Source organism: Elgaria multicarinata, chromosome 11, assembly GCF_023053635.1.
Source record: "Elgaria multicarinata webbii isolate HBS135686 ecotype San Diego chromosome 11, rElgMul1.1.pri, whole genome shotgun sequence".
NCBI classification, from domain to species: domain Eukaryota; kingdom Metazoa; phylum Chordata; class Lepidosauria; order Squamata; family Anguidae; genus Elgaria; species Elgaria multicarinata.
In genome coordinates this window covers 30,061,846-30,087,875 of record NC_086181.1, presented here as the reverse complement: position 1 = coordinate 30,087,875, position 26,030 = coordinate 30,061,846, and the positions used below count along the sequence as shown (strand labels likewise).

At 46.3% G+C, this 26,030-nt stretch overlaps 2 protein-coding genes across 2 annotated transcripts in view; one reads left to right on the top strand and one right to left on the bottom strand.

The window, feature by feature from the left end:
• The first annotated feature begins 1,915 nt into the window (after window positions 1-1,915).
• Window positions 1,916-12,537, top strand: LOC134405643 (immunoglobulin superfamily member 1-like). Its single transcript, XM_063136885.1, has 5 exons — window positions 1,916-1,988; window positions 6,233-6,535; window positions 9,973-10,263; window positions 12,092-12,205; window positions 12,524-12,537. The coding sequence occupies exons 1-5, from the start codon at window positions 1,916-1,918 to the stop codon at window positions 12,535-12,537; spliced, it is 795 nt and encodes a 264-aa protein (XP_062992955.1).
• Window positions 12,538-22,491: 9,954 nt separating this feature from the next.
• Window positions 22,492-26,030, bottom strand: part of KMT5C (lysine methyltransferase 5C) — a 28,926-nt gene continuing 25,387 nt past the window's right edge. Inside the window, exon 9 of the mRNA XM_063136884.1 lies at window positions 22,492-25,905. Coding sequence (XP_062992954.1) covers window positions 24,929-25,905 — 977 coding nt within the window. The 3' untranslated portion in view covers window positions 22,492-24,928. The remainder of the gene's footprint in view (window positions 25,906-26,030) is intronic.

The following is a 26,030-nucleotide window of genomic DNA, read 5'->3' as shown; positions in this document are numbered from 1 at the left end:
GTTCATAATGGAAAGAGGGACGAGAACATTTAAGACTGCTTTGCCTCTGACCTGGATCATGTGTAGAGTAAGTGGGCAGAACCCTTTGGTTCTTGCTCTATCCCATATGGCCCATATATTAAACACTGGGAGCTTCTCTACCTGAGCGATTTATTGCGTGCTCATGATGGGTCACTCACGGAAGTTTGCGGGTCCTTTACGTGACATTGTCAACCTCCAGGATCTCTCCCATGCTTTTCCCAGGTAATCGTGCTTTAAAAAACAAAAATGAGTTGAGGCAATAGTTAAAATAATCACGGGATTAATTCTGCCACTAAATGGTACTGTTTCATTGAATTTCATGGAGCATTGCCCTGATGGAAGTTTTCAGTTACAAATCATGCAGTCACCATCGGTCACCATCTAAAGGAGCCATTATTGAATGTGGAAAGACCCGAGGGGCGGGGGGAAGCCTAGTAAGGTTGCAGGTCTTTACTTTAATGTAGAGACATGTTGACCAGGAATTTTATTAAATTAGGAATAAACTAGGGATGTGCTCCGCTTCTCCTCAAACCGGAGAAGCAGGAGCAGAGCGGGGGGCTTCGCCTACCCTTATGGCAGAGGCGAAGAGAGTCAGGGGGGCTGCGGATCGAGGCGAAGAGGATCGCCTCCATCCGGAGCTTCGCCTGAACGTAAGTGGGGGGGAGGGGGACTAGTCTGGCGCTGCCGGCGCCACCATCCATGCGGCGGCGGCGGCAGCACCAGGTAAGGGAGCAGGGAGGAGGGACGCTTACCTTCCTGAAGGCCGAGGCCTCTTCCGGCTTCAACCGGGGCCTCAATTGAATCCCGCGACAAAGGAAGGTAAGGGGCGGGGAGCGGGGCGGGAGCCTGGCCTACCTGGCGCCACCGGCGCCACCATCCATGCAGCGGCAGCGGCGGCGCCAGGTAAGGGAGCAGGGAGGAGGGACGCTTACCTTCCTCAGTCGCCAGCTTCAATTGAGGCCCCGGTTGAAGCTGGAAGTGAAGGCCGAGGCCTCTTCCGGCTTCAACCGGGGCCTCAAGTGAATCCCGCGATGGAGGAAGGTAAGGGGGTGGGGGCGGGGGCAGGGGCCTGGCCTACCTGGCGCCGCCCGCGCCACCATCCATACAGCGGTGGCGGCGGCACCAGGTAAGAGAGCAGGGAGGAGGGACGCTTACCTTCCTCCATCACAGGCTTCAATTAAGGCCCTGGTTGAAGCTGGAAGTGAAGGCCGAGGCCTCTTCCAGCTTCAACCGGGGCCTCAATTGAATCCTGCGACGGAGGAAGGTATGGGGGTGGGGTGGGTGGGTGGTTTCTCTTGTGCCGCCGCCGCCGCCGCCGCCGCCCATATAGTGACAGCGGCGAAGCCGGATCTCGCTCCGCGGAGTGGAGCGGGAGACGGGCGGAGCGGCGTGAAGAGGATCGGGCCCGATCTGGATTTTCCAGATCGAGCCACGAAGCGGATTGGGGGGTCTGTGCACACCCCTAGAATAAACACATTCATAGGTTCTCTATTGGTAAAAGTCAGAAACAAAACTGTGGAGGAATCATGGTTCTGTCAACATTTCCTTGAGCCCTCCTTGCTTCCCTGCGCTTCTCCAAATCAAGCAAGTGGCTCCCATTTTACTGAGTCAGATTGTTGTAGATCGTCCACTTTCCAAATCCCACTCTGGTTCTCTTTCTCTTCCAGGACAACGTTCTCGCAAACCTTCCATTTCAGTGCAGTCCAGAGAGGTGGCAATGGGGGGAACCATCACCATCGGGTGCAAGCATCGTGATTCATACAGAAAAGGTTTCAGTCTGTACAAACAAGAGGATCTACTTCAAAGTAGATTGGGAATTATAGAAACGAAGGAGGAGGAGATTGTATTTCACATTCCTAATGTCACTCAATCGGCTGGAGGAAGATACTTCTGCATGTACTGCTACACAGGATACGGCAGTGAATATTGCTCCTATAATAGTGACCCAGTTGACATCAAAATAACAGGTGAGGGCCTGGCTCAATCCACATTAATTATTTTCATGAATTTCATTTCAATGTGATTTTGTATATTCTATATCTGTGAATTAAATGGGAGAGTTGCCCTGACTTAAATATACTCTGGATTTCAGTGAGTTTCTCCCCCACTTTATATCACACGTGAATGTCATTACCTACATTCAGAGGTGATACATTCTAGGTTTAAACATTTTACTTGTGGCTGGTTTCAGCAACATAAGTAGTTTCAATAGCAAACTATATGACCGCATGGTGTCTTCACTGTATTTTTCCTATCGCTAGATCCCTTGTCCATGGAGGTGGGATCTGTGAAGGACAGGGGTGCGAATCTGCGCCTCTAAACTGCTGATGCTATGTGGTTGTAAAATCTGCCCTCTATGCATGGTCTATGGTCTATTGTTTCAAACTGGCTGTGCCAGGCTTGGGTGGGGAAGGCGAGAGTTGGTGGCTGCCAGCCAAGGTCATCCCTGCCTTGAGCCAGTCTAACTCCCACCAGCACCTGGAGATTATCAGGGCGGTGGAGAAGCTAATGGGAATCAGCTGTGGGAAAAAGAGGTGGGCCTGGCCCCTTTGGGAGGGGGTGGGCAAAAGCCCGGGAAGGGCACTGGTTGGACTGCCAGGGTCATGGGACAGGGAGTCCCAAAAAGATATAGAAAGCCCTATGAAGAAGACCTTCCATCTTCCTTGGTGGTGCGTGCGTATGTCAAATGGGAAGATCAGGGCCAGATCCACACAGAGGCTTCGGGACGCCCTGAAGGCGCTTTAGGGCGCCCCGAAATCGATGATGTACACCCTACCTTAACCGTTCCAAGAAGAGGCGGAGGCGGAGGAGGAAGAGGAAAACCCGACCGCTGCCCTAACGCTGTTGGGTGCGCAGTGCACGACGCACGCCTCGGCGGGCCGAGGTGCGGCGGGACTTACTCTCGAGTAGGCGCCGCTAAAGTGCAGCCAACCGAGCGCCTCGGCGATCCCGGCCGCACGATGCACCCCTACCTGGCATGGGGGGCGGGGGCTCCGGAGACGGAGAAACCCTCTCTGGAAAGGAGGCGCGCCTGGCTGCCTGCGAGCGAGGGGTGGGCCCGGGTGGCTCTTTCGCCGGCAAAAGGAGGCCGGTGGGTAGGTGGGCAGCAGCTGATTCCCCAGCGAAGCCACCGGGCGCGGCAACTCTTCATCCCGCCCCCGCGAGGTGCGATGCGGGGCCTCCTCCTCCTCCTCCTCCTCCTCCGCCTCTTCTTGGAACGGTTAAGGTAGGGTGTACATCATCGATTTCAGGGCGCCCTAAAGCGCCTTCAGGGCGTCCCGAAGCCTCTGTGTGGATCTGCCCCAGGTCTGAGGCAACCAGGAGGGGGTTGCTCAGAGTTAGAAAGGGTTTTTTATGTTTTAACGTGTGTGGGTATTCTGGAGAAGGCCAGCCGTGGTTTGGCTGGGTGTGAGGATGTAGGACTGTTTCTTGGGGTAATGGCTAATTGATAGAGCGCTTCCTCGCCTTCTCTCCTCACTCCCTTTTCCTCATCTCCTTTCCCTCTCCCCTCCCCCTTTTTAAGAGGCTTTTTACCGACCAAGGGCCTTACGTGTTAGTTTTAGTGGTTGCAATAAATTTGCTTTGGTCCCTAAATGTGTGTCTGTGTGTTATTGCCTGAACATCTGGCTCGTCCCGGTTGGGGACAAGGCTAGGGAGGCGGGTTGCCTGGGAGTTCAGGACGTTTAGTCCATGAGCCTACCTTGCAGGGTTGTCAGGTGGACCCTGACATCCGTTACAGGATCCAGTGAGCAAATGCCACTGTGGTATAGTGTTTGCTTTATGTGTTCGAATCCTAGGTTATAATAAGGTTGGAATGCACTAAAATCAAAAGGGAACTAATTTAATTAATAATAAAGTTGAACTGCCCTCCCTGCGCTAAGGGTAAAGGCCGTGTCGGAGCTGAGCGATGTCATTTCCTGTCAGGGAATCATTGGGCTCAGTGACGGCGCCTCCTTCACTGACGGGGCCATTGAAACCAGGAAGGGCGCAGGAGGGGGAATGGCAGGCAAGTGGGAGAAACACAGCAAGGCTTTCCCACCACCACTGTGACATGACTGGGAAACCCACAGGAAAGTGGGTGGTTTTAACCCTGTAGGGGGAGGGATAAAATTTATGTATGTATTTATTTATATATATGTACCACTCCCCATTCAAAATTTCGGAGCGGTGTACAAGATAAAATAAAGTAAAAACAGAATAAAACACTTTAAAATAAATTTTAAAAGAAGCAAAATGTACAGTAAACTGTGGCTGGTCATCAAGGGTAGGCTTCCTGGAACAATGAAGTTTTCAGGAGGTGCGAAAGGAATACAAAGTTGGCGCCTGCCTGACCTCCAGAGACAGGGAATTCCATAGGAAGGGGGCTACCACGCAGAAGGCTCTTCCCCTGGTGGACTCCAATTGGAGGATGGGTCTATGTGAAGCCACCAGGAGCATGCCCTCGGATGACCTCAGTGACCGGGCAGGTTGGCAGGCAAGAAAGTGCTCTCTCAAGTATCCTGATCCCAAGTTGTTTAGGGCTTACCTGTGGGTTTTCCAGTTGTGGCACAGTGGGGGGCTTTGGGGCACCCACATGGCCCTCATTTCCCCCTGGAACCTTCCTTCCCATAGAATGACACAGTTGTTTCTGGTTTAGCAGAAAAGATTGCTCTTGCTGTCAAGGACTGTCAAAAAGGACAGCTACAACAGCAATATTTTCCCAAAAGTGGGTACAATCCTGTCGTTCTACAAGAAAGAGGGGAGTGGAGGAGTAGGGGGCCTTGTAGGAGGGCCTGAAGGGGTTGCCAGAGGGAGTGGGGTGATGCCAGAGGAAGGGCAGGGGGCACATGAGGGATCCCCCTAAAGGGTCTTCTCCACACCTAAAAACTGAGATATTCCACTGGAAGGGGTATTTGACACATTTTGCCCTCCCCAGGGGCCCTTTGGCAGGCTGGGTTTTGGCACAGGGGCTTCTTTTTTAAAAAAAAATCAGCTCCGTTTTTGTGCAAAACTTCTTTTAAAAAAAATTAAGGGCGCCAACCACAATTAAGATTGTGATGATCAGAGCTAGAAAGGGGGATCAATGGGGGCAAAGGAGGCGTCCATGACAGCCCCTTCCTGCTGCCTGATAAATATGTGCTTCATGGGCTAATGCCTTAAATAAAAAGTTAGAATTGACAAGATCCTTTGGATATTCTTACAAATTTAGGTTTTTTTATGTATTCAGAATCTCTTTTGGCATCTTCACCAAACACAATATTGTCAAGGAAATGTGTGAATGGGCTGTTTTGTCTGTGCCCACCCTGTTTTGATGTAAGCCCTTTCTATTAGAAATTAAGTTCTATAGCAATTTGATCCAAACTGTAGCTGAAAATATATTGAGCAACACTTGCTCAACCAACAAGAAGTGTTGACACATTAGTCAGAGTATGAGCCTCCCAGCGAGGACAGGAAGAGTAGTAACCACAAAAGAACAGATGTTCCAGGATTGCAATACCCATCTACATATTGTTTTTCTTGTCTTAGAATTATCTGCACTCTGCACATGCATAAATGCCTTGTTTACCATTGGTTACTGTATTGCAAAACTGTATTATGATTGGTTTATTATATGAGGAAGTTCTGTTGTTGCTTCTGAAGATGTTACCCTATAAGTATCTTAGCGTTGCCTACAACTAGTGGGCAGTCCTTCAGATCCTCTAGGGTTTGCCACCTTGCAGCACTGCAGGCTGCTCGTAATAAAACTTTTCCAAGATGAGAGAAATTGTGTCTTGAGAGTCTTTGACCGCCACTCAGCGAACCAAGGGAACCTGCCCTTTCGGGTTCCTCCACAATTTCTCGGATATTGTGATCGGCTACATCCTGCATTGATCGGCTACATCCTGCATTGTCGTTGTTAAGGGGATTGAGTAGCTCAACATCAGGCGTCTACAAGATTGTACCCAGCCTTCTCTATTCTGCAAATCCAAAAAGCATAATTTTGCTAAATGTTCCGGCAACGAGAGTAATTTTTTCTAATACAATATTGTGGATTTGTGTATACGTGCTTTTAGAGAAGGGAGACCTAGTTCAGTCCTTAGTAATGCACCAGGTGGACTGTGTGGCACTGGATATTTATCTTCTGATCCACACTTGGACTTGTGAATTTCTCCAAAGCTGGCAAATGTCTCCCGTTTCAGAGTCGTACATTATACCTTGCAGATAATCACTCTTTTTTCTCTTTCTCGTCTAGGGCAGCCTTATCCCAAGCCTTCCATCACAGTGAGCCCCACTGAGGTCGTTGCCATGGGGGAAACTGTCAAAATCCACTGCAAGAATGAAGTCTTCCAAGAACCGTTGTTTTATCTTTATTCACAAAAGAATTCAATGTGGTATTTTATTATATTTAAGAAGGCAACAGGGAGTGAGGCTGTATTCTCCTTGCCCGATATCCAACCATCACGTGCAGGGATCTACAGGTGTCACTATTGCTTACAGTCAGACTTCTATGAACTATGCTCAAATCACAGTGACCAAGCCCATATCAACGTAAGAGGTGAGGTTTGTGCTATTTTCGCTCAGTCCGTTTGTGCTATTTTCACAAACACCACTGAAATTGGGTTTCCATTTTCCACACCTTTAAATCAAGAAGCTGCATTGACTACAATATTCATTCTATTTATAGCAGGCTCTCTGCTACTTTCTGTGGCAGGTTTCAAGATGGATGCTTTCTAGACTACAAGGCCTTCTTTGTGCCTGGATTCATATATAGGCTGAATAACAACCTACATGTCCCTTTGAGGAAAGATTGATGGTTAGCCTCGAGGGGACAGAACACTGTTGTTCAGATACCTGAAGGGCTGCTCCATAGAGGACTTAAAGTCTTGCTCTCTTGCTGCCTCAGGATTAGACCTGAGGGGCTTAAGTTACAAGAGGGTAAATTTCAGTTGGACATTGGGATAAACATCTTGATGGCAAGAGCCAACCAACGTGCTCTCCCTCACAAGTGGGCTTTTAAGCGAGACCTGGGCAGCCCTCTGTGGAGATTCTCTTGCTCTGGATTTCCTGCATCCTACGGTGGCCAGGTGTCCTACTTTACAGACAACAATCCTTTATTCAAAGAGCTGTCGGAGGACAGTTCTCTCTTTGAAGGTGCCCTCTATTTAATGGGCTGGCCAGACCTAGGCCAGATCTACACCAAGTAGGATATGACACTTTTTGAAAACTGAATATAAAGTGTGTCCTGGGATCCAACAGTTGTCACTACTGTTATAAACCATTTTAAAACAGTAGTGTAGATTCTGCCCTAGTCTGTTCTAGAAGAACCATAAGGAGGAACAGCAGCAGTAGCCTTGAAATTGCCCATGAAGTTTTAGCACCTGGACAGTGGACTGAGCAAGCACACAGGTCATCTGGTCAGTCTTCCTCACAATAGCCTTTCTATTTAAATTATAGCTATTCTTTCTAAATTTGCATTGATTCACATATATTAGCATATGCAAATGTTATGCAAATTGATGTCCACTTCTGTCCTCTTCTTTTGTTAAGGCATTTCCTCTTTTGGGGTGGGGGTGGGGGAAGGCACAAGTGACCACCCTCTGTATCAAACAGGTTACTGGACTAGATGGCCTACAAGACTAACTCTTATGATTCTATTACTCTATGAGCCTGTGGACATCAATGCAAATACCTTGCCCTTAAAGCCCAGCCAGGGAACTGTGGCTTTAAGGGCATCACTGAGTGCCAGCAGAGACCGATGCGTGTTGTGGCCTTTTGTCTGCAAAAATCAAGGGACCTGATGGAATCACTGATGTTAGAGAACCAGCTAAGAGTCACGGCCCAGTTCCATTTACATAAGAACATAAGAGAAGCCATTTTGCATCAGACCAAGGTCCATTTAGTCCAGCACTCTGTTCACACAGTGGCCAACCAGCTGCCTCTGTAGGGCATGAGTGTAACAGCACCCTCCTGATCCTGTTTCCCAGCAACTGGTGTACATATAGGCGTACTACATATTTCCTCATGGTGAGACTGGAGGAGGCAGGGAGTGACACATGCCAATTGCATCACCGAGGAAACATGTTTGTCTGGTCAGAGCCAAGAGGTTCCACACAGCGGGTTTTGATAAGTAAGGCCCCAATTCCCTCCATCTCATAAATGAGGCAGGAATCTCCTACAGTCTTGACTGGCTATGGAGCATCTTAACAGGGACTTCCAATTAAGCTCTTTCTGGAAAATGCCGGAAGCTTCTTCTCCCAATATTGAAAAGGTTTCACCGAAAACATGATAAACAATAACAGAGAGAAGTGCAGCTGAGGGCACTAGAATATGTAAGTATGTCCAGAGAGGGAGATATATATATATATATATATATATATATATATATAGTATGTATTCCAGCATTTACATGCTCCTTTTGTAATTCCTGGTCAACTGCCTCAGAAACTTACTCCTCCATAAAACAGAGGGATTTGTGCATGCCTCGGGGTAGAGAAATTTGATAGGGAAAAGTTTTTCTTCCTATCCAGTTTTCTCTCTCATAAATTGGACAGGGAGGAAAAACTTCTCCTTCTCTCAAAATCCTAGAACCCGGGGTCATCCCATGAAACTGTTTGGTGGGAGATTCAGATAAAATGAAGCCCTTCTTCACACAGCGCCTCGTCAAACTGTGGAATTCACCACCACACGATGTGGTGACGGCCACCAATTTGGATGGCTTTAAAGGGGAACTGGACAAATTCCTGGAGAAGAAGGCTATCAATGGCTACTAGTCATGAGGGCTACATCCAGTATCAGAGGCTGTTTGGCTCTTAGTACCAGTTGCTGCAGAACATGTCTGGGAGGGTGCTTTGGACCACATATCATGCTTATGGGGTTGCCATTGGGGCATTTGGCTGGCCACTGTGAAAATCAGGACTAGATGGACTCTAGGTCTGATCCAGCCTGGCTCTTCTTCTATACTTAGGGAGACCACAGGAGGAGTCCAGTGACAGAGTGAGGTGGGGGCCCTGGAAGCAATGAGTGAGTTGATTTCATCAGCTGCATCAGGCAGCTTTCTTCAGACCCGAGCAAGCCCCTCTCCTACATCAGATTCAGCAGTGAATGCAACTGCAGAACATCTCTGCAGCTGACAGTTGTGACAGTTGTGATTTCCCAACAGCTAAGGAGGTTGGCAATATTTATTTTTATTTTATAATTATCACCACCACTATCATCCATTTCTATCGGGTTGAATTCTTAACCTCTCCGATCTATGCTTCCCCACATCAGATGGATTAAGGAAATTCAAGGTGCAGCTTGGTTGGCATTAAAAAGAGAGTAGACATTTCCTTGGAGGATACTTCTATGGCTAATGCACCCCAGACTAGAAATAACAAAGGCTGTGTGAACTCAATACTAGAAAAGCAAACCTTTACAAGATTACACAAATTCAGCATAAGTAGAGGGGGAGCATGTATATATTTCTTTACCGCATAATTTATTCTGCTCTTGTGAGTAACGGGGAAAAGGATATGCAGGCATCTAAAGTCTTGGCCATCAGGAAGCTAGTTCAGCTTGCCTCCCTCTGGTTTCTGAGAAGTCACGTGGCATTGTCTATTTAATCAAAGCTATTTTTGTAGTATTAGAGGTGAAACACTTTTTAAAAGATGAAACCTGAAATCTTTGGGATACTGAGTTCTGTGCCATGTGTTGGTTAGTGTCCGGCAAGCCTACCCAGTGAAATTTTAGAATGTTTTTAGGATGTTTTAATCATGTATGCTATGTTTTAAATCAGTTTTTAATGTGTTTTATATTCATTGTTGTTCCCTGCCTCGATCCAACTGGAGAGGCAGGTAAGAAATAGATGATGATGATGATGATGATGATGATGAATGCACTGTAGAAGGGGATCTGCTGTACAGCAGATTAAACAGGTGAGAAGCAGCAGTGCGTAGGCTGAATATCAAGCACCCAGTCCTCAGGCTCTCTTTAATGACTTTTCCTTACACCTAGATCCTGCCCTAACCAAACCCTCCATTAAGGTGAGACCCACGGAAGTTCTTTCTCCAGGACTGAATATTACCATCGAATGCCAAGGGCCAGAAAATGGCCTGAACTTCTCCCTGTACAAATCCGGGGACGTGATAGCCAGACAGATGTCCCCGCCAGACAGAAATGCAACTGTGTTCTCTTTGATTGCGGTGGGGTTGGAAGACGCAGGAAACTACACTTGTCAATATCACCGAACAAGATATCTCTTTGTGCAGTCAGAGCCAAGTGACCCTGTGGAGCTGGTTGTGAGAGGTGAGAAGCCCAACCTGGTACTGTTCTTTCCACTGCCTTTCTGCTCCCTCTCCTTATGGTTGAGACAACAGCTTTGAGGGGCTACAGCTGCCCAAGCCAAAGACATCTATGGGGCCCTGGAGCTACGCCACAGGAAATGGAGGGACCAGATGGTTAGGATCTTTTCCATCCTTCTCCAACCTGGTAGTCTCCAGATGTGTTGGACTACAACTCTCAGAATTCACCAGGCAGCTTTAGGGGTCGCCAGATTGGGGGAAGGCAGCTCCATTGGAAACAGGTCTTTTAAAGCAGAATCAGAAATGAAAGGGAATGGAAGAGTGGGAGGGCCTTTCTCTCTATTTACATGACCATACAGGACATTTCTTTAAGGCCCATTGATACTCAGGCAACCATATGGAAAGGAGGACAGGGCTCCTGTATCTTTAAAAGTTGTATAGAAAAGGGAACTTCTGCAGGTGTCATTTGCATGCATGCAGCACCTGGTGAAATTCCCTCCTTATCACAACAGTTAAAACTGCAAGAACTATACTAGAGTGACTAGATACAAAAGAGGGCAGGGCTCCTGCAGCTGTAGCTGTTGTGATGAAGAGAGCATTTCACCAGGTGCTGCATGCATACAAATGACACCCGCTGAAACTCTCCTTTCAATACAACTGTTAAAGATACAGGAGCCCTGTCCTCTTTTCCATATGGTCACTCTACCTGCTTACTCCCCACCTCCATTCCACACGCAACCCACATTTTGTAGCAAGACAAGCTGAAAGGCTTGTTTTTTACAGGAGAGCTCAGCTGAGGTCGTCAAGATGCTGTATTCTGCGTAATGTAATATCAGTTTCTGTACTCGCACAATGCAAACAAAGCCTGAAGGACTGTCCACTGACTGGCAGCAACTCCCCAGGATTTCAGGCTGGATTTTTTGCAGGCTGACCTGGAGATAGAAGGGATTGAATCTGGGACTTTCTGCGCGCTCAGCCTCTGAGTTTCAGCTCCACCCCCAATCCTACACCATGAGGTTCTCAAACCTGTATGTGGTTTGATACTGCATAAATCTTTACAGCAAAGAACCAGGCAATTGTGGAAGGGGTTGTATCCCAGCGGTAGAGCACACGTTTTGCATACAGAGAGCCCTACTATCTTCATGGGAAATGATCTTAGATAGGACAAGGAAGAAGCTTTCTCTGCCGGTGAACTTGAGAGAGACATGGCCAGTCAGAGTCGACGATACTGAGCCAAATGGGCCAATAGTCTGACTCAGTATAAGGCAGGTGGATGGATGCCAAGGGTCTCCTTCATCCGTGCAACTTCTCTGTGGTGAGTTCCTAGGCCACTATGGGATATGAGGGTGAATGGATCAATGGCATGGGTGGGACCAATCGCAAGGACCTTTCCCAGCTGAGTGCTCCACATCCTTCAGTGCCATGGGGACATTGGATGACACCACAGGGAAGTGGCCCCCATGTTTTGTGCATGGGGACAATGGATGGTGCAACAGCTGAAGGCTATGTGTTAAAAAAAGAAAAAGTAAGGACAGATGGGTGGGAGAGGTGCTTGCGATGGCAGTGGAAGAAGATTATGGAGAGAGTAACCAAACAGATGTGTTTATCCTTAGCAAGATAATTCCGACTAGCCTTTGAGCAATATCTGTGGGTGGCAAGATAAAATGGGTTGGATCCAGACTTAGTCATGCTTAGAGTAGACCCACTGGGACAAGTAAGTCATACCTAACTTAACTTGCATTGATTTCAATGGGTCTACTTTAAGTGTGAGCAGGTGTGGATCCAACCCAACATCTGCAGCGCTCGATGTCAAGCCATAAATGTTTTTGCAGGAATGTCTCCGCAAAAAGATCCTGTGACCGTGATATGGACAAGCATTGCTGCAGGCCTTCTCCTTCTGCTGCTCCTGCTCCTTGTCTTTGTACTGTGCAGAAAAATGAGAAAGGGTAAGTGGGCTGCTGGTTGTACACCTTTATAAAGCCTGATATTCAGACTTTCATAATTGAGGCAGTAGGATCATGTAAAGTTTTCCCCAGGTTGAGCATTTGCATGGGAGGTGTTTTGTTTCCAAAAGGTTTGCAGTTTGTTCCCCTGTGAGACAAAGAACGGCCTTCTTAAGAAGTTGTTTTAGTTTGCAGTCCCTCTAGTTATGGCCATGGAACTCCATCTGATGAGCCAAGCATTTTATTGCATGCTCGTTACTGGGCATTCATGGATTTTCACAGGTCCCTCTCAAAATGTCGTCTGCCTCCTGTCTCTCCTAGCCTTCTTCATGTGATAGAAAAACACCCCATTAAGTCTGACTTATTTTTAAAGACAGAAGTTGCTGCTATCTCCTGCTGTGTGCAGGAGAGGCAGCAGGATCAAAATAGCCCACTGAATGGGCCATGTGCACGTTGTTTACTTCCTCTTTCAAAAGTGGAAGTAATGAGGGACAAACACGTAGGCAGAGAAGCAACGGTAAGGAAACACGATTTCCCCCCATACGATGACGTTCATAGTTTAAATCATACCGTTTTAATTCTGACAACCAACCAACTAAGATGGTGCTCTGCCAAATTCCAAACCCTACTGCTCCTAAATTAATTTCAAAAAAAAAATAACCCTCCTGTGACATCACTGACTTACCCCCTCACCCCAGGTAGAACTAAAACAGCCAATCACACAGAAGCCCTATCCTGCCCACAGTTAATCCTTTCTAACCTGTATAAACGGTTCCTGCAAAACTAAATACTATACTATAATATAATAGACTAACATAACAGGCAAGTGATTTTGTCACACCACTCTACTGGAAATGCTAATCCTATGCATATTTACTCCTAAGTGCAGCACTTATAGAGGCCCCGTTCAGAAGACACGTTAAACCACGGTGACTAAGGCAAAAAGCTTTATTCACGGTGGTTAAAGCCATGGTTTAAGGTGTCTTCTGAACACGGCTCAGCTTTCTGTCTTAACCACTGTGGTAAAAACCACGGTTTAAGGTGTCTTCTGAACACGGCTCAGCTTTCTGTCTTAACCACTGTGGTAAAAACCACGGTTTAAGGTGTCTTCTGAACACGGCTCAGCTTTCTGTCTTAACCACTGTGGTAAAAGCTGTGGTTTAAGGTGTCTTCTGAACACGGCTCAGCTTTCTGTCTTAACCACTGTGGTAAAAACCACGGTTTAAGGTGTCTTCTGAACACAGCTCAGCTTTCTGTCTTAACCACTGTGGTAAAAGCCGTGGTTTAAGGTGTCTTCTGAACACGGCTCAGCTTTCTGTCTTAACCACTGTGGTAAAAGCCGTGGTTTAAGGTGTCTTCTGAACACGGCTCAGCTTTCTGTCTTAACCACTGTGGTAAAAGCCGTGGTTTAAGGTGTCTTCTGAACGAGGCCAGTACAAGCCTATGCATATCTATTTACTCAATGTCTGCTTCTCTGAGTTTAATTGGGCTTCGTGTAAGTTTGTATAGGATTTCAGCCTTCCAAAGGGTGTAATCCTAAGCATGCGTAAACAGAATTCAGTCGACCAGCATGGCTGGGAATTGTAGCACCTATTTCTGACTAAACATGCGTAGAATTGCACCCTTCCATTGCTGACTTGTATGCTGTTACCCCGTGGTGAAATAGACAGTACTGGCCATAATGTCCATCTATGACATTGTTCTCCCTATCCCTGGCAAAAAGCATCGGTGTGCAGCTAGGTGGGTGCTGCCCCCTGGTGCCTTGAGCTTTAGTGTTTCCCCAACTTACAGAAGAAGAGGACTGGTTTCCGTTAGAAGAGAGCACCGTATGGGACAGTGCAGAATGTGCTATGCGCCTACATGGCATGGAAGATGTGCTTCTCAAGCGTTTTTGTTACAAGTGAATTTGTAAGCTCTTGACTATTCTCTTAAATCAAACGTTTCTTTGTTCCTAGAATAAGAGCATACGTGCCCATTGGAGCCAGAAACGCAGAATTGAATTTGAATTACCTTCACCCGTGTGGGTTTTCCAGAAAAGTTTGATCTGGAAAAATTCTCTCTGGCCTAAATCAATTTAGTGCATCTATTCAACTTTTATTGGTTTGATTTGATTTGTACCCCCATGTTTCTAGCAAAAAAAAAAAAAAAAATGGCACTCAGGGCAAATGACAGGCATGAATAAAATTGATTAAAACAATAAAATATATTAAAATAAAACAAAAACAGAATTAGAAATTATATAAACAGCACCCAATTCCACAGATCCACTTACAGGGCAAAGCCCTTCTTGAATAAAGCAGATTTTGCCTGCCAGTAGAAGGACAGCAGAGAGGAGAGAGCCCAGACTCTCTTGGAGTGGCCACTGAAAATACCCTGAACAGGATTCAGTCAATAAGACTACAAATAGTATGCTGTATTAACGCTGTGCTGTATAAATCTCAAACATTTTTTTCCAGTAGCCATAAGTTATTTGCTTAGGTTGGGGATTCAATAAAGCACGCTTACAGGCTGCAAATCTGTGCACACTTGCCTTGGATTAAACCCACCCCCCACCCCCCACGGGAAGCCTTTCTGCGTAAGCATGTATAGGCTTGCCCTATTAGCGAGGCTTAAATATCCAAGACAAATCCAAAAGTCTACTTAGAAATGATTTGTATTGGAACAACTGCAAATACTTTAAGACATCATAACTCAATAGCATACCCTTCCCTTACAGGATTTAGATTTCAAGAGCTGGCAAAGCAATGAAGGCACATTTTAGCTTGCCTGCAAAGCTGTGTGTATAGATTTATGAGCTTCCTAAGGATATTGACTTGTAAAAGTTAACGATAGTTTTGATTTGAAATTTTGTTTTTTAAAATCAACTGGTATTATATCCATTCCATTTGTCCAAATTTGCTCATAATGTATTTAGTCATTATGTTACTTAGGGCTCAATCTTATACATGTTTACACAGGGGAAAAACACCCTACAACTCCCAAGCTGGGAGTTAAAGGACTTTTTTTCTATCTAAACATGCTTTGGCTATTGGATGGAATAGAAATGAAATGTATTGTAACTGTTGGGATTCTGTCTTCAAAAAAATATAGCAGCAGAAAAGATTTTGAAAAAACTTAATTTTTGAGGGGGGGGCGTGGGAATCCCCTGCACCTCACTGCTTATTTTAGTGGAGACTAATGCATAGCTTAAGAGAAATGAATGTACAAGGCCTCCTCAATTAAGATAAAGAGTCTTAGGAGTAAGAATATGTGGGGTGTGGTCAGTGTTTGCAGTTCTAATTTGAAACAGACAAGTCCAAAAAATACCTATCTCATAGTGTATTTCTGATCTGCAGGCTCCACTGCCCCTGAAGGAAATCAACCAACGAACCCGGTAAGAAATTTCCTTTTGAACAAAGGCGCTTTTGATGGCTGTGAATATTCTTGCCAAATCCTGACCCTTCCTCTTGGAAAAGCACATGTGTCAGCTTCAATCCATCCAACTTACTGGCGAGGGCCATAGACACAGGGTCACATAGCCTGGTAGTAACATGAAAGAGGCCACTGGGCATGATTCACTTCAAATGAATATTGAGAAGCCTTCCCCAACTGGTGCCAGATGTTTCAATGACAACCCCCAACATTCTTGGCTATGGCTATGCTCCCTGGGGGTGATGGGAGTCAAAGTCTAAAACATCTGGCGGGTACAAAGATGGGGAAGGTTGATATAAGGCTATCCGACTTTCTGTGCAACTCTACAGCCCACTCACTGTCCTCCTAGCCTTGGGAAATAGAGGGAAAGAAAGACAGTTCAATGTAATGCCACCAGTTCCAATAAGGAATCTATTGGGACCGGAGCTCTGCATGGATGGCAGGCGGGCTACATACAAGCCAGCTTGGCCGCTTTTTATTACTAGTGGGCTACATAGAACTGGAGTGGAGGTCAAGAGCCACCCTTCAGGTGGCCTGCTGGCAAGCCCAGATACCTCCTGGCCCTGTTCTGAATCAGCCAACCAGAATTCTTTTATTATTCCCGAAACAACTTCCTATGTAGTAGCTGCTCTGGAGGAAGTGGCAGTAGACCTGCACTGTTACAATGCAAAACTGTGCATGTTTACTCAGAACTTCCACTGTATTCAATGGGGCTTGAGAGGAACCACTTAGCCTTAGGAGAGACATTTCAACTTTTCAGAATGGAGTAGTGGGTGGGAAATGCATAAAAGCCAGGAAACCCACCAATTGGAAGATATGGGAAAGGGAATATGGCCATCTAGGGAATCCCAAAGTGTTGGATTGGGACCCAGGCCTGAGGTTCCCCATCCTGCCTTAGCGTGTTTAGGATTGTAGCCTTAATGTCTCTCTCTTTTTCCCACCCCTCTTTAGCCCATAGAACTTAACAACGAAGTAGACTCTGACGGAATCACCTATGCTGAATTGAACCACTACTCCAAGACCAAGCAGGCAGCTGATCCTGACACAGTCTCCGACACATGTGTCTATGCAACAGTGGCCCACAATAAAAACGGGGAAAGCCAATAGGCAGGACTTCTCAGGGCTGACGGGCACTTCTGGGACTTTGGTATACCCCTGTGTCCCATGGACACACATCTTAAGACTGATTCAAATATATAGGATCTGCTTATTTTCTCCACAAAAACAGAGGTATGTAATAACGCACACACACACCACATACATTAGGATAAATCAGGTGGCAGGAGACGGCTGGTAGCCCAAAGCGCTGCCACAGGTGTTACAGCGGTCAGATCACAGCAATCACAGAGCTCTTGGAGCAGGGGTGTTAAAGTCTCATTTCATAGAATCATAGAATAGCAGAGTTGGAAGGGGCCTACAAGGCCATCTAGTGCAACCCCCTGCTCAATGCAGGAATCCACCCTAAAGCATCCCTGACAGATGCTTGTCCAGCTGCCTCTTGAATGCCTCTAGTGTGGAAGAGCCCACAACCTCCCTAGGTAACTGATTCCATTGTCATACTGCTCTAACAGTCAGGAAGTTTTTCCTAATATCCAGCTGGAATCTGGCTTCCTTTAACTTGAGCCCGTTATTCCATGTCCTGCACTCTGGGAGGATCGAGAAGAGATCCTGGCCCTAAGATCAAGAAGAGATCCTGAAACTAAGAGATTCAGAGCCGCTCTCGGGGGCCACATTCCAGTGGTGGGAGGGGCTGAATGCAAAATAGGTGGGGCCAAAAATACCAGGCTATTTTAACTTAGAGTTCTTCCTGCCAGTAACTAAGCCTTAAGAAGAGGCATGTCAAGCTTTTAGAACAGAAAACGATGTGCAAAAACTGGGAAACCATGAAACAATCACCAGTCCAGGGAAAGGGGGTGGGACAGGGAAAGAGTGTGTGGCCGGTGGAGAACTCTGGAGGGGTTTTTTGGGAATCCAGGTGGGCCAGTTTTGATCTGTGTGCCTGAGGACCAATACCCTTTCTTAACGGTAAACCAGACAGACAGCACATACTTATTGGTTCAGCTATAAAGCAAAGGCAATTTTAAATCCTAAAGTGTGCCAGGAATGGCAGTGAAAGCCCTCCCCTCCCCGGGGCTTTAAACATGTTCCCTTCAACCCTGTTGTCATTGTCATTGTCACTGGACGCCCAACTGGTTGCAGCAGCTTGGAGTGCCTTTTACAAGCTTCACCTGGTTCGCCAGCTATGGCCTTTCCTGGACAGGGATAGCTTGGCCATGGTAGTACAGGCATTAGTAAACTCAAGGCTGGATTACTGCAATGCACTCTATGTGGGACTGCCCTTAAAGTTTCTGTGGAAGCTGGAGCTAGTGCAGAATGCAGCGACTCGGCTGTTGTCTGGAGTTGCCCCTTTCCAGCATGCAACTCCTTTGCTGAGGGAACGACGCTGGCTGCCTATTTGCTACTGAGCCAAGTTTAAGGTTCTAGTATTAGTGTACAAAGCCCTAAACAACTTGGAACCAGGACACCGGAAAAAGCGCCTTCTCCCCTATCAACCTGCCCAGTCACTGAGGTCACCTGAGGTCATGCTCCTTGTGGTTCCACATGGACCTATGGTCTGATTGGAGAAGAGCCTTCACTGTGGTGGCCCCCTTCCTGTGGAATTCCCTGCCTTTGGAGATCAGGCAGGTGCCAACCTTATATGCCTTCTGGCGCTTCCTGAAAACATTATTGTTCCATGAAGCTTTTCCTCAATGACCAGCCACAGTTGCATTTGCACCTTATTTCTTCTAAAAAGTATTTTAATGTTTTATTGTTTGTATTCTTTTATTCTATTGTTCGCCGCTCCAAAATTCTTGAATTGGGAAAAGTATATAAATATTGTAAATAAATTAAAAAAACCTCTCCAGCTGAGCTGGGTGGAAATGACAGAACATGGGGGTGGAAGAGGGGGCAAGTTTCACTCCTGTCTTCCCTCCATACTCCATTTAGTGTTTAAAATGAATCCCACTGCCACTATATAGCTCAGGGGCAACCTGAAGGCTGAAACATCTGAACAGCCACAACTCCCATGATCCCTCACCATTTAGTATGCTGGCTAGAGCTGATGGGAGTTGTAGGTAAAACATCTGGAGGACCAGAATTGTCCAACTCTCATTTATAGCTGAACCACTGAGCAGGTTTAAACAGATGTACATCTGGCGTGGCCCTTAACAATATCAAATTAGGACTACAGGATTCACACTGGTTATTGTGCCCTATAAATAAGGAACATTTATTTCTCATTCATGCAAAATATTGTTTAACTCAGGGCTGTTTGTTTGTAAGCATCTAGAAAGCATCCGAAGTAAAAATAAATGTGGAGATTAGACTTTAGTATTTTTCCAATCACACACTGGCTGGCTTATAATTCATCTTCATCAAAAGTCACAAGAAACATCTGTATGTGAAACAAAGGAAACTCTAGCTCAGTCCCATGGCACCCTCTACTGGACTGATGTGGGGTAACAGTTATTTGCTTTTAAATAAAGTAGGCATATGTAATGCAGATAGGAGCCCCAGTCTGTGAAGCATAAGAAATGGCTGTATGAAAACACTCAGTGTCCAGACATGCATTTCCTTCATTTGGCACAAGTTCAGAGGGTGAATATTAGAGTCACAATGTCGTTAGGTAACAGGAAAACTAACATAAAATCAGTCCCAAAGACGTATATTTACAGCTTGTTCCACACACACAAAAATATGCTTAGCAATTATTTTTCATCATATAGATGTATAAAGGAGAGACAATCACCATAGGATACATGCTAGAGGTGCTGCAAAGAACAAGCTTTCACCCCATGATGGGGGGCTAACTTACTGATTAAAGGCTTTTTACTAGTAGAAGTAACAACCTCAAGATAACATTAAAAATCCTAACAGTGAGTTATACTTTTATTTAAAATATTATCTAGCTTTCCAACTAGTCCTCAGAGCAACTCACAGCATTTGTAAAATGCAAATGATGCAAAGCCTACATTTAAAACAAAACTAGGCCAGCTGGCATAGTAGCCATATAATCGCAATCTTCAGCTGTGTTTCTCCCTCTCCTGATACTTCATACAAGGCAGTGGGTAGTAGATGGCCTGCTGAAGGGGGGCAATCCAGGTGGAACAGGAGCAGACGACTGGGGGTTTTGGCACCAACCTCCTTCCCTCCCATCTTTTGAAATGATCCAATATTCTGCAAACAAGTCTAACTAAGCCGCACATACAACTGGAGCTATATCTTGCACCTGACTCCTCCCTGGAGCCCCATCTTGCACCTTACTACATGGCACAAACCACGTCTTCAAGACACAGAGATAGTTTTAAAAGTCTTTATTTCAATCAAGTATTTTAAAAAGCATTATGCTCCCCTAACACACACACCATTAAAAATACAGACACAAGTTTCTGCCTTCACCCCCCCTTTCAGGATACCGGCCTGATCATGGGGGCGAAACTACCCTGAGGCCTCAAACCCCCACAGCTGGAGCTGAGAGTACCCTCCAACCCCCTCTCCAATATAGCACCATTAAGAAGACCCCCCTCCCCTCCCGATTCTCAATCAAGCCACATACAACCAGGGCTGTGTGCATTCCACCGTCCTGCACAAGTGCAGAATTTGAGATTGGGTACAGGTCAAGTTGAACTCCTCCATTATTAAAAATAATAATAATTTCTTGCTATGACAGGTTTAAAAGTATTTGGGCCTAATGAGGTCTCAAAAAGCCGGGAAAATAGGATGGATGGAAAGGAATTGTTCAGAATTTCCTGTGGCCAGCATTTCAGTACCCTCCATAGTGTACTGCCTAGAACAGAAACCAATATATGAAAACTGGGTTGATTTTCAATAATTTATGCAGGGTTTGGTTGGTTGATCTACACACAGCTCTGGAAAGATGTGCCTTATTTGTGGCATCACCTCTTTCCTCTCCCCATTTTGTGCAAGGAATAAAAATCCAGACTTGCCCAGTTTAATAATATTATTATTTTTTAAAAAAGTTTCGTACGGTAGATGGACAAGTGCTGGAAGAGGCCTATATTTAAATAAAGCACTGGGAGTATTATGAGGGGTTGGAGGGGATAGAGAGCAACCACACCCACTCACCCCTAAGTAGTGGAAGTTATGGGCTGAGCAACTCATTGCCTTATAAAAAGTAGGCTCGAGACGAAGTTAGCAATGGTTCTGCCACAAGAGACCAGTAAGACTGATGCACTGTGATTAGAAACTGCAAACATTGGGGCAGATGGTGTTGTTCTGCAACCTTCCACCCCATCACTCCCTGAGGAACCCAGCCATCCAGAGACCTTCCCCAGTGTCTGGTTTGCTTATTCCCCCCTCCCCCATGTAAAGGTCAAGGTATCTCAACACCTACCTGAGCATAACTTACAGGAGAGGGGTTGTTTTTTTAAATGAAGACAGAGTGGCCCCATACCCAAAGCATACTTTAAAAGCCTGTTATAGTTGATGGAAGAAGCAATGTAACAGACAATGGTGTATCTGGGATGGGAACAGGGACTAGAGTATGGAAAGGCAGAAATAAGAAAGCGGACCTCAAGGAATCTGACTGAGGCTGAGATGATGCCTAAACAAGAGGACTGATAAAAGTCTGATTGACGGGAGTGGGAAGAAACTATTTACATGGGATGCAAAGACATAAGATAACTGAGCTCACCACCCCTCCACTCATGCATGTTTTTAATGTGCAAGCCATGGGGATGGGAGAGGGAAGGACATGGTGAAACAGATGCAGGACTAAGACAGTGGCTGGACAGATGTCTTGATGCTTCCCTTCCCAAACGAGGTAGTATAAACTTGAATTATAAACCCACCTTAAAAGATGGGGAAAACAGAGGCACAGAGAGGTGAAAACTGAGCCCCAGCCTGTCCTTCAACAGGGAGCATTCAATGTCCTGGCTAGCAACATCCACCCTTCCTACCTAGACCTTTCCCCACACAAAGCCCTTGATCACCTCACTCTTCCTTTCTCTCCCCACCCCCAACCACAACAGTTACTACCTAAAGGTTGTGCACTACCGCTACCATCAACAAACATGGAACAGACACAAACTGATTAAGAGTAGCAGGCAGAAAAGCAAGTATGGACACTCCAAGCAGCAGGGGTCTGGAGCTGGTTAGGAGCAAAAATGTCACTTTTTAGTACAGCTGTTTGTGTTGTGCACAATCATTGATACACAGGTGAAAGTGCACGCCTTGTTCTTCAGATGTTCAGTCATTTCTTCCAATGTAGCAGCAGCAGCAACAGCAACAACAACAACAAATCACCCAAAAACACAGAACTAGTGAAACGCCTCATAAGTCTAGATCAAGGATCTATTGTCAAAGAGCCACATATCGACACAGAATAGCTACCACATATACTGAATCATCTGTACAAGATGTTGTGTGTAATCAAACAAAGATGTACAATTGGCAAGATCATTTGTGCGAAATACTTAAACTGATATTAAGTAACTAGAGACGTTTTGGGGGAAAGTAAACAGGCACTCGTTTACTTTTCAATACACAAAGACAAACTTGGGGAGCAAAGACGTGCAGTTTCAGCTGTATATCAATTATTTTAGTGAGCATACTATCAAGTGCAGTGACACATTGTTCAATTCTTCTTAGGGGCTCATCTACACCAAGCAGGATATTCCACTAGGAAAGCGGTATATAAAAGGCAGGAGCCACACTACTGCTTTAAAGCGGTATTGAAGTGCACTGACAACTGTTGGGGCCCATTGAGACATACTATATATACCGCTTTCATACTGCTATATGCTGCTTGGTGTGGCTCCTGCCTTTCATATACCATTTTCATAGTGGAATATCCTGTTTGGTGTAGATGAGTATACACATGTGAGTTTTGCCAAAGTCGACTGGAGAACATGCCTGAACTGAGGGAACTTTGCATATTCACACGAAGGCCTGGGGAAACGGCTCACAATGCCAGCATAAGCAGGATATTTTATATCTTGCAGATCATTAGCTGAGCTGCACTTGGAGCTTAGCGCTTTTTATGCTATTTGTGCCCTGTTGCCTTCACATGAATATGTACAATTGTCAATGTCTATGAACATTCTTCATAACACAGATTTGGATTCCCTCTGGGGTCCACCATAGCAGAGACCAGCTGTATTAGTAAACCTGGCTTACTAGTGCCTTTAAAAGGACAATGTTCATAACTGGAGATCCGTAGACTTTTCTGAGTTTCTCTGAAGCTTATGAGATAAGCTTGCCTTTTCCAGAACTGCAGTCTCAGCATAAGAAAGTCCAGCTGCAATTACTATGTAAGAACACACCCTCCTTCAAGGATAAGCACGCTCATGACCAAGTTCCTATGGCTGACTTCAAGAAATACTCCCTGCACTATTAATACCATTTCATTCTTCAGATAGAGTGAACAGCTGTAGCTCCTCCTTGCTGCAAGTTGTGCCCTTGCACCTCACACAAACTAATGTCTAAAAAGCACTTCCAAAAAAACACATGTGATTTCCCAGGATTCAGGACTTGCAGAGTAGTGAAAAACAGAAGGCCTGAACTATAATACACGTCCACCTCAGAGCTAAAATGCATGCCAGGCAAGCTCTAGAAACAGCTCTAAAGGTTCTCCAAAACAGACCTCAACATCAGAGATCAAGGACCTACGAAGCTGTATCTTATTCATGGTTATTCAGTAGTATGAGTCCAATGGGATCCTATCCCAAAGATCACAAGCCTTAGTGTGGCTGCCATACGCACACCTGTTTTTCAAATGTTATATGGAGAAGCCTCTCTAAGACTGAAATGCACCAAGCTGCGGACTGAACAGAAAAGGGACGAAGGAGTAGAGCCAGATCCTCCTATGACTCCAGCTGCGCACTTCTCAAAGTTAGCACCACAAAGCTCTCCACAAGAACACTGCCTGCACAACACAGCAAGCACTCACAGGAAAAAGTTGGCTGCAATGCTTCCATCTATCCAGTAGCTGCTAGTTTCAGATCCCCAGCTAACTTGCAGTCGGATTTCTAAGTATTGCAGTGAACCCTAACGACTAGAAATCTCAGGAACTGCCAGGACTAGACCACTGGACAAATATACAGAAGATCCATTTACCCATAAGTGGTTTTGAACTGAACCCAGCCACAAGAGGAGTAGAACCATTTATTCTGCTCAAGCCAGCTCCGCACAGAAGGAAGGCCCCCTGATCACACAGCCCCTGAGCCAATCAGTCCCCCTGATCAGAGCTGGGGGGGGGGGGGGACACAATTATTTCATTCTCTACCACCTGACTAGTGTGAAATGTTTGCATAAAACTATCTAACTCACTGGTATTCTGAAAACACCATCAACTGTATCAAATATAAAAACCTGAATACCTTAAGTTCATTAAGAGTCTAAAAAAAGTTCCAGTACGCACTTGTTTGAAAGCCCCAGCAGGGAGTAGACACAAGACAAAACAGATCCGGCTAATACAAAAGTGGCTTTGAAAACTAGAAAAGTAGAGGTCTTGTAACAGTAGGCACCTAAAAAGGTGGGGGGAGAGGAGAAAAGAGTCTAATTCCCTAGATAAGCCTGTTTAGCCATCAGGCTAAATGGGTTGAACAGCTTGGGTCGCATGCGAATGTGCACTTCTGGTTGCTGGTTTTCTTACAATGGGTTAAAGAGGCTTCCCTGATTGGATGTAGGTTTTTTACCCACAAGTTGTTTCACCCACGTTAGCTTCACAGCCTCTGTAGGAGCAAACGAACAGCAAAAGCACCATTGTGTCTGTAGAAAAGTCCATAGTTAATCAGCTACAAAACAGAGCGTGGGGACACCTAGAGTCAAAAGATTAAAGGATTTGGGGGCAGAGCAAGCAGAGTTCAAAAAGAAGAGGATAGGGGGAGGCAATCCTAAGCATCCACGTAGCCTTCTATATGGCTTCAGTTTCAGGCGTATGTAGTAGTGTTTGGCCAGGTAGTGGTGTGTGCTTTTAAAAAGGGGTGGGTGTGGGTGTGATGAAGGAAGCATCCTGGAAGAAGACAACTGAAAGAAAATCTGCATTAAAAAAAAAAGAGACGGGATGGAACACAGGGTGGTGTGTTCTTAGCACAGATACAGCCTCGTGCCCTTTATAGACATCACATCAGCACAGAAGAGATGGCTTCTCACCCCATTCAAGGCGACTCGGGGGGACGACGACGACACACACACCAAAGAGTCAGTTGCTTTCAGGCCAATTCTGGTAGGTGGGGTTTTGCCCTGGCTTATCAAGGATCAAAGTTCAGTAAGAAGACGGGGACTCTTCTTAGTACCTGGAAACCGGTCAGATCACGACAGCTCCTCACATGAACTTGAAGCCACCTCAAGGTTGATGGAGCCATGGCTCACGACCAGTCGAAGCCGCTTGGGTGGCACAAAAGGGGGGAAGGAGACCATCCGCTTGGGAGGAAGCTGCTCCTCTGCCTGCTCCTCCTCTTCCTCCTCCTTTATGTCCAGAGGAGGCTGCTGCCAGCGCTGCCTGCCTCCAAAGAGTGGGCCCTCAAGGCGGACATGAGCATACTGGGAAAGCTTGGGGTCTACTGCTGGAAGCAACAGTTGGGATTTGGGCAAAACTTCAGCTTGGCGTCGGGCCATGCTCCTTGTTCTGCACAGAAGCTGGCTGGAGGAGAGAGGGGGTGAAGAGGTGAAAAATCCTTGCTCCCCTGAGTTATGGGGCTCTGTGACCTCAGTGTGACTCTCCACATTTCCTGTGCGGTGCTCCTCTGCCCCCTGGCTGAGCTCCTCAGCCTCCTGGCTTTGCTCCTCAGCCCCCTGGCTGAGCTCCTCTGCCCCCTGGCTGAGCTCCTCTGCCCCCTGGCTGAGCTCCTCTGCCCCCTGGCTTTGCTCCTCAGCCCCCTGGCTTTGCTCCTCAGCCCCCTGGCTTTGCTCCCCCCTGCTGCTCTGTAGTTCTCCCTCCCCAAACACAGACTCTGCTTCTCCTTGCAGCCCTGCCCAATTCAAGGAAACTCTCTTGCCAAGGTTCACAACCCAGGTGCACTGGTCCGCCCAGCCCAGGCTCACAGGCCCGTTGTGCATTCTTGTGAAGGAGCAGTCCTGTTGGGCTCTGAAGCAGCTCCCCTTGCTGCGCATAGAGCGGCGGAGATGTGAGGCAGGGAACATGGAAGGAGGACAGCGAACTAGATGCACCAGCAGCTGCTTACTGAGCTTGCATCTACGCGCTGTGCAGGCCAAGCAGTCGTGCAATGGGATGTATAAAGGCTTTAGCATCCTGCGGTACCAACGAGCAGTAGATCTACGTAGAGCCCCTGGAAAAGGAAAAGCAAGGTCAGTTTCCTTCAATCCAAACCTGCACCCTATTTAACACTGCTGCTACTTTGCCTTCATTATGCGACACCCATTCCTCCCCCTCACAACAGTGTACCTTCTGAGA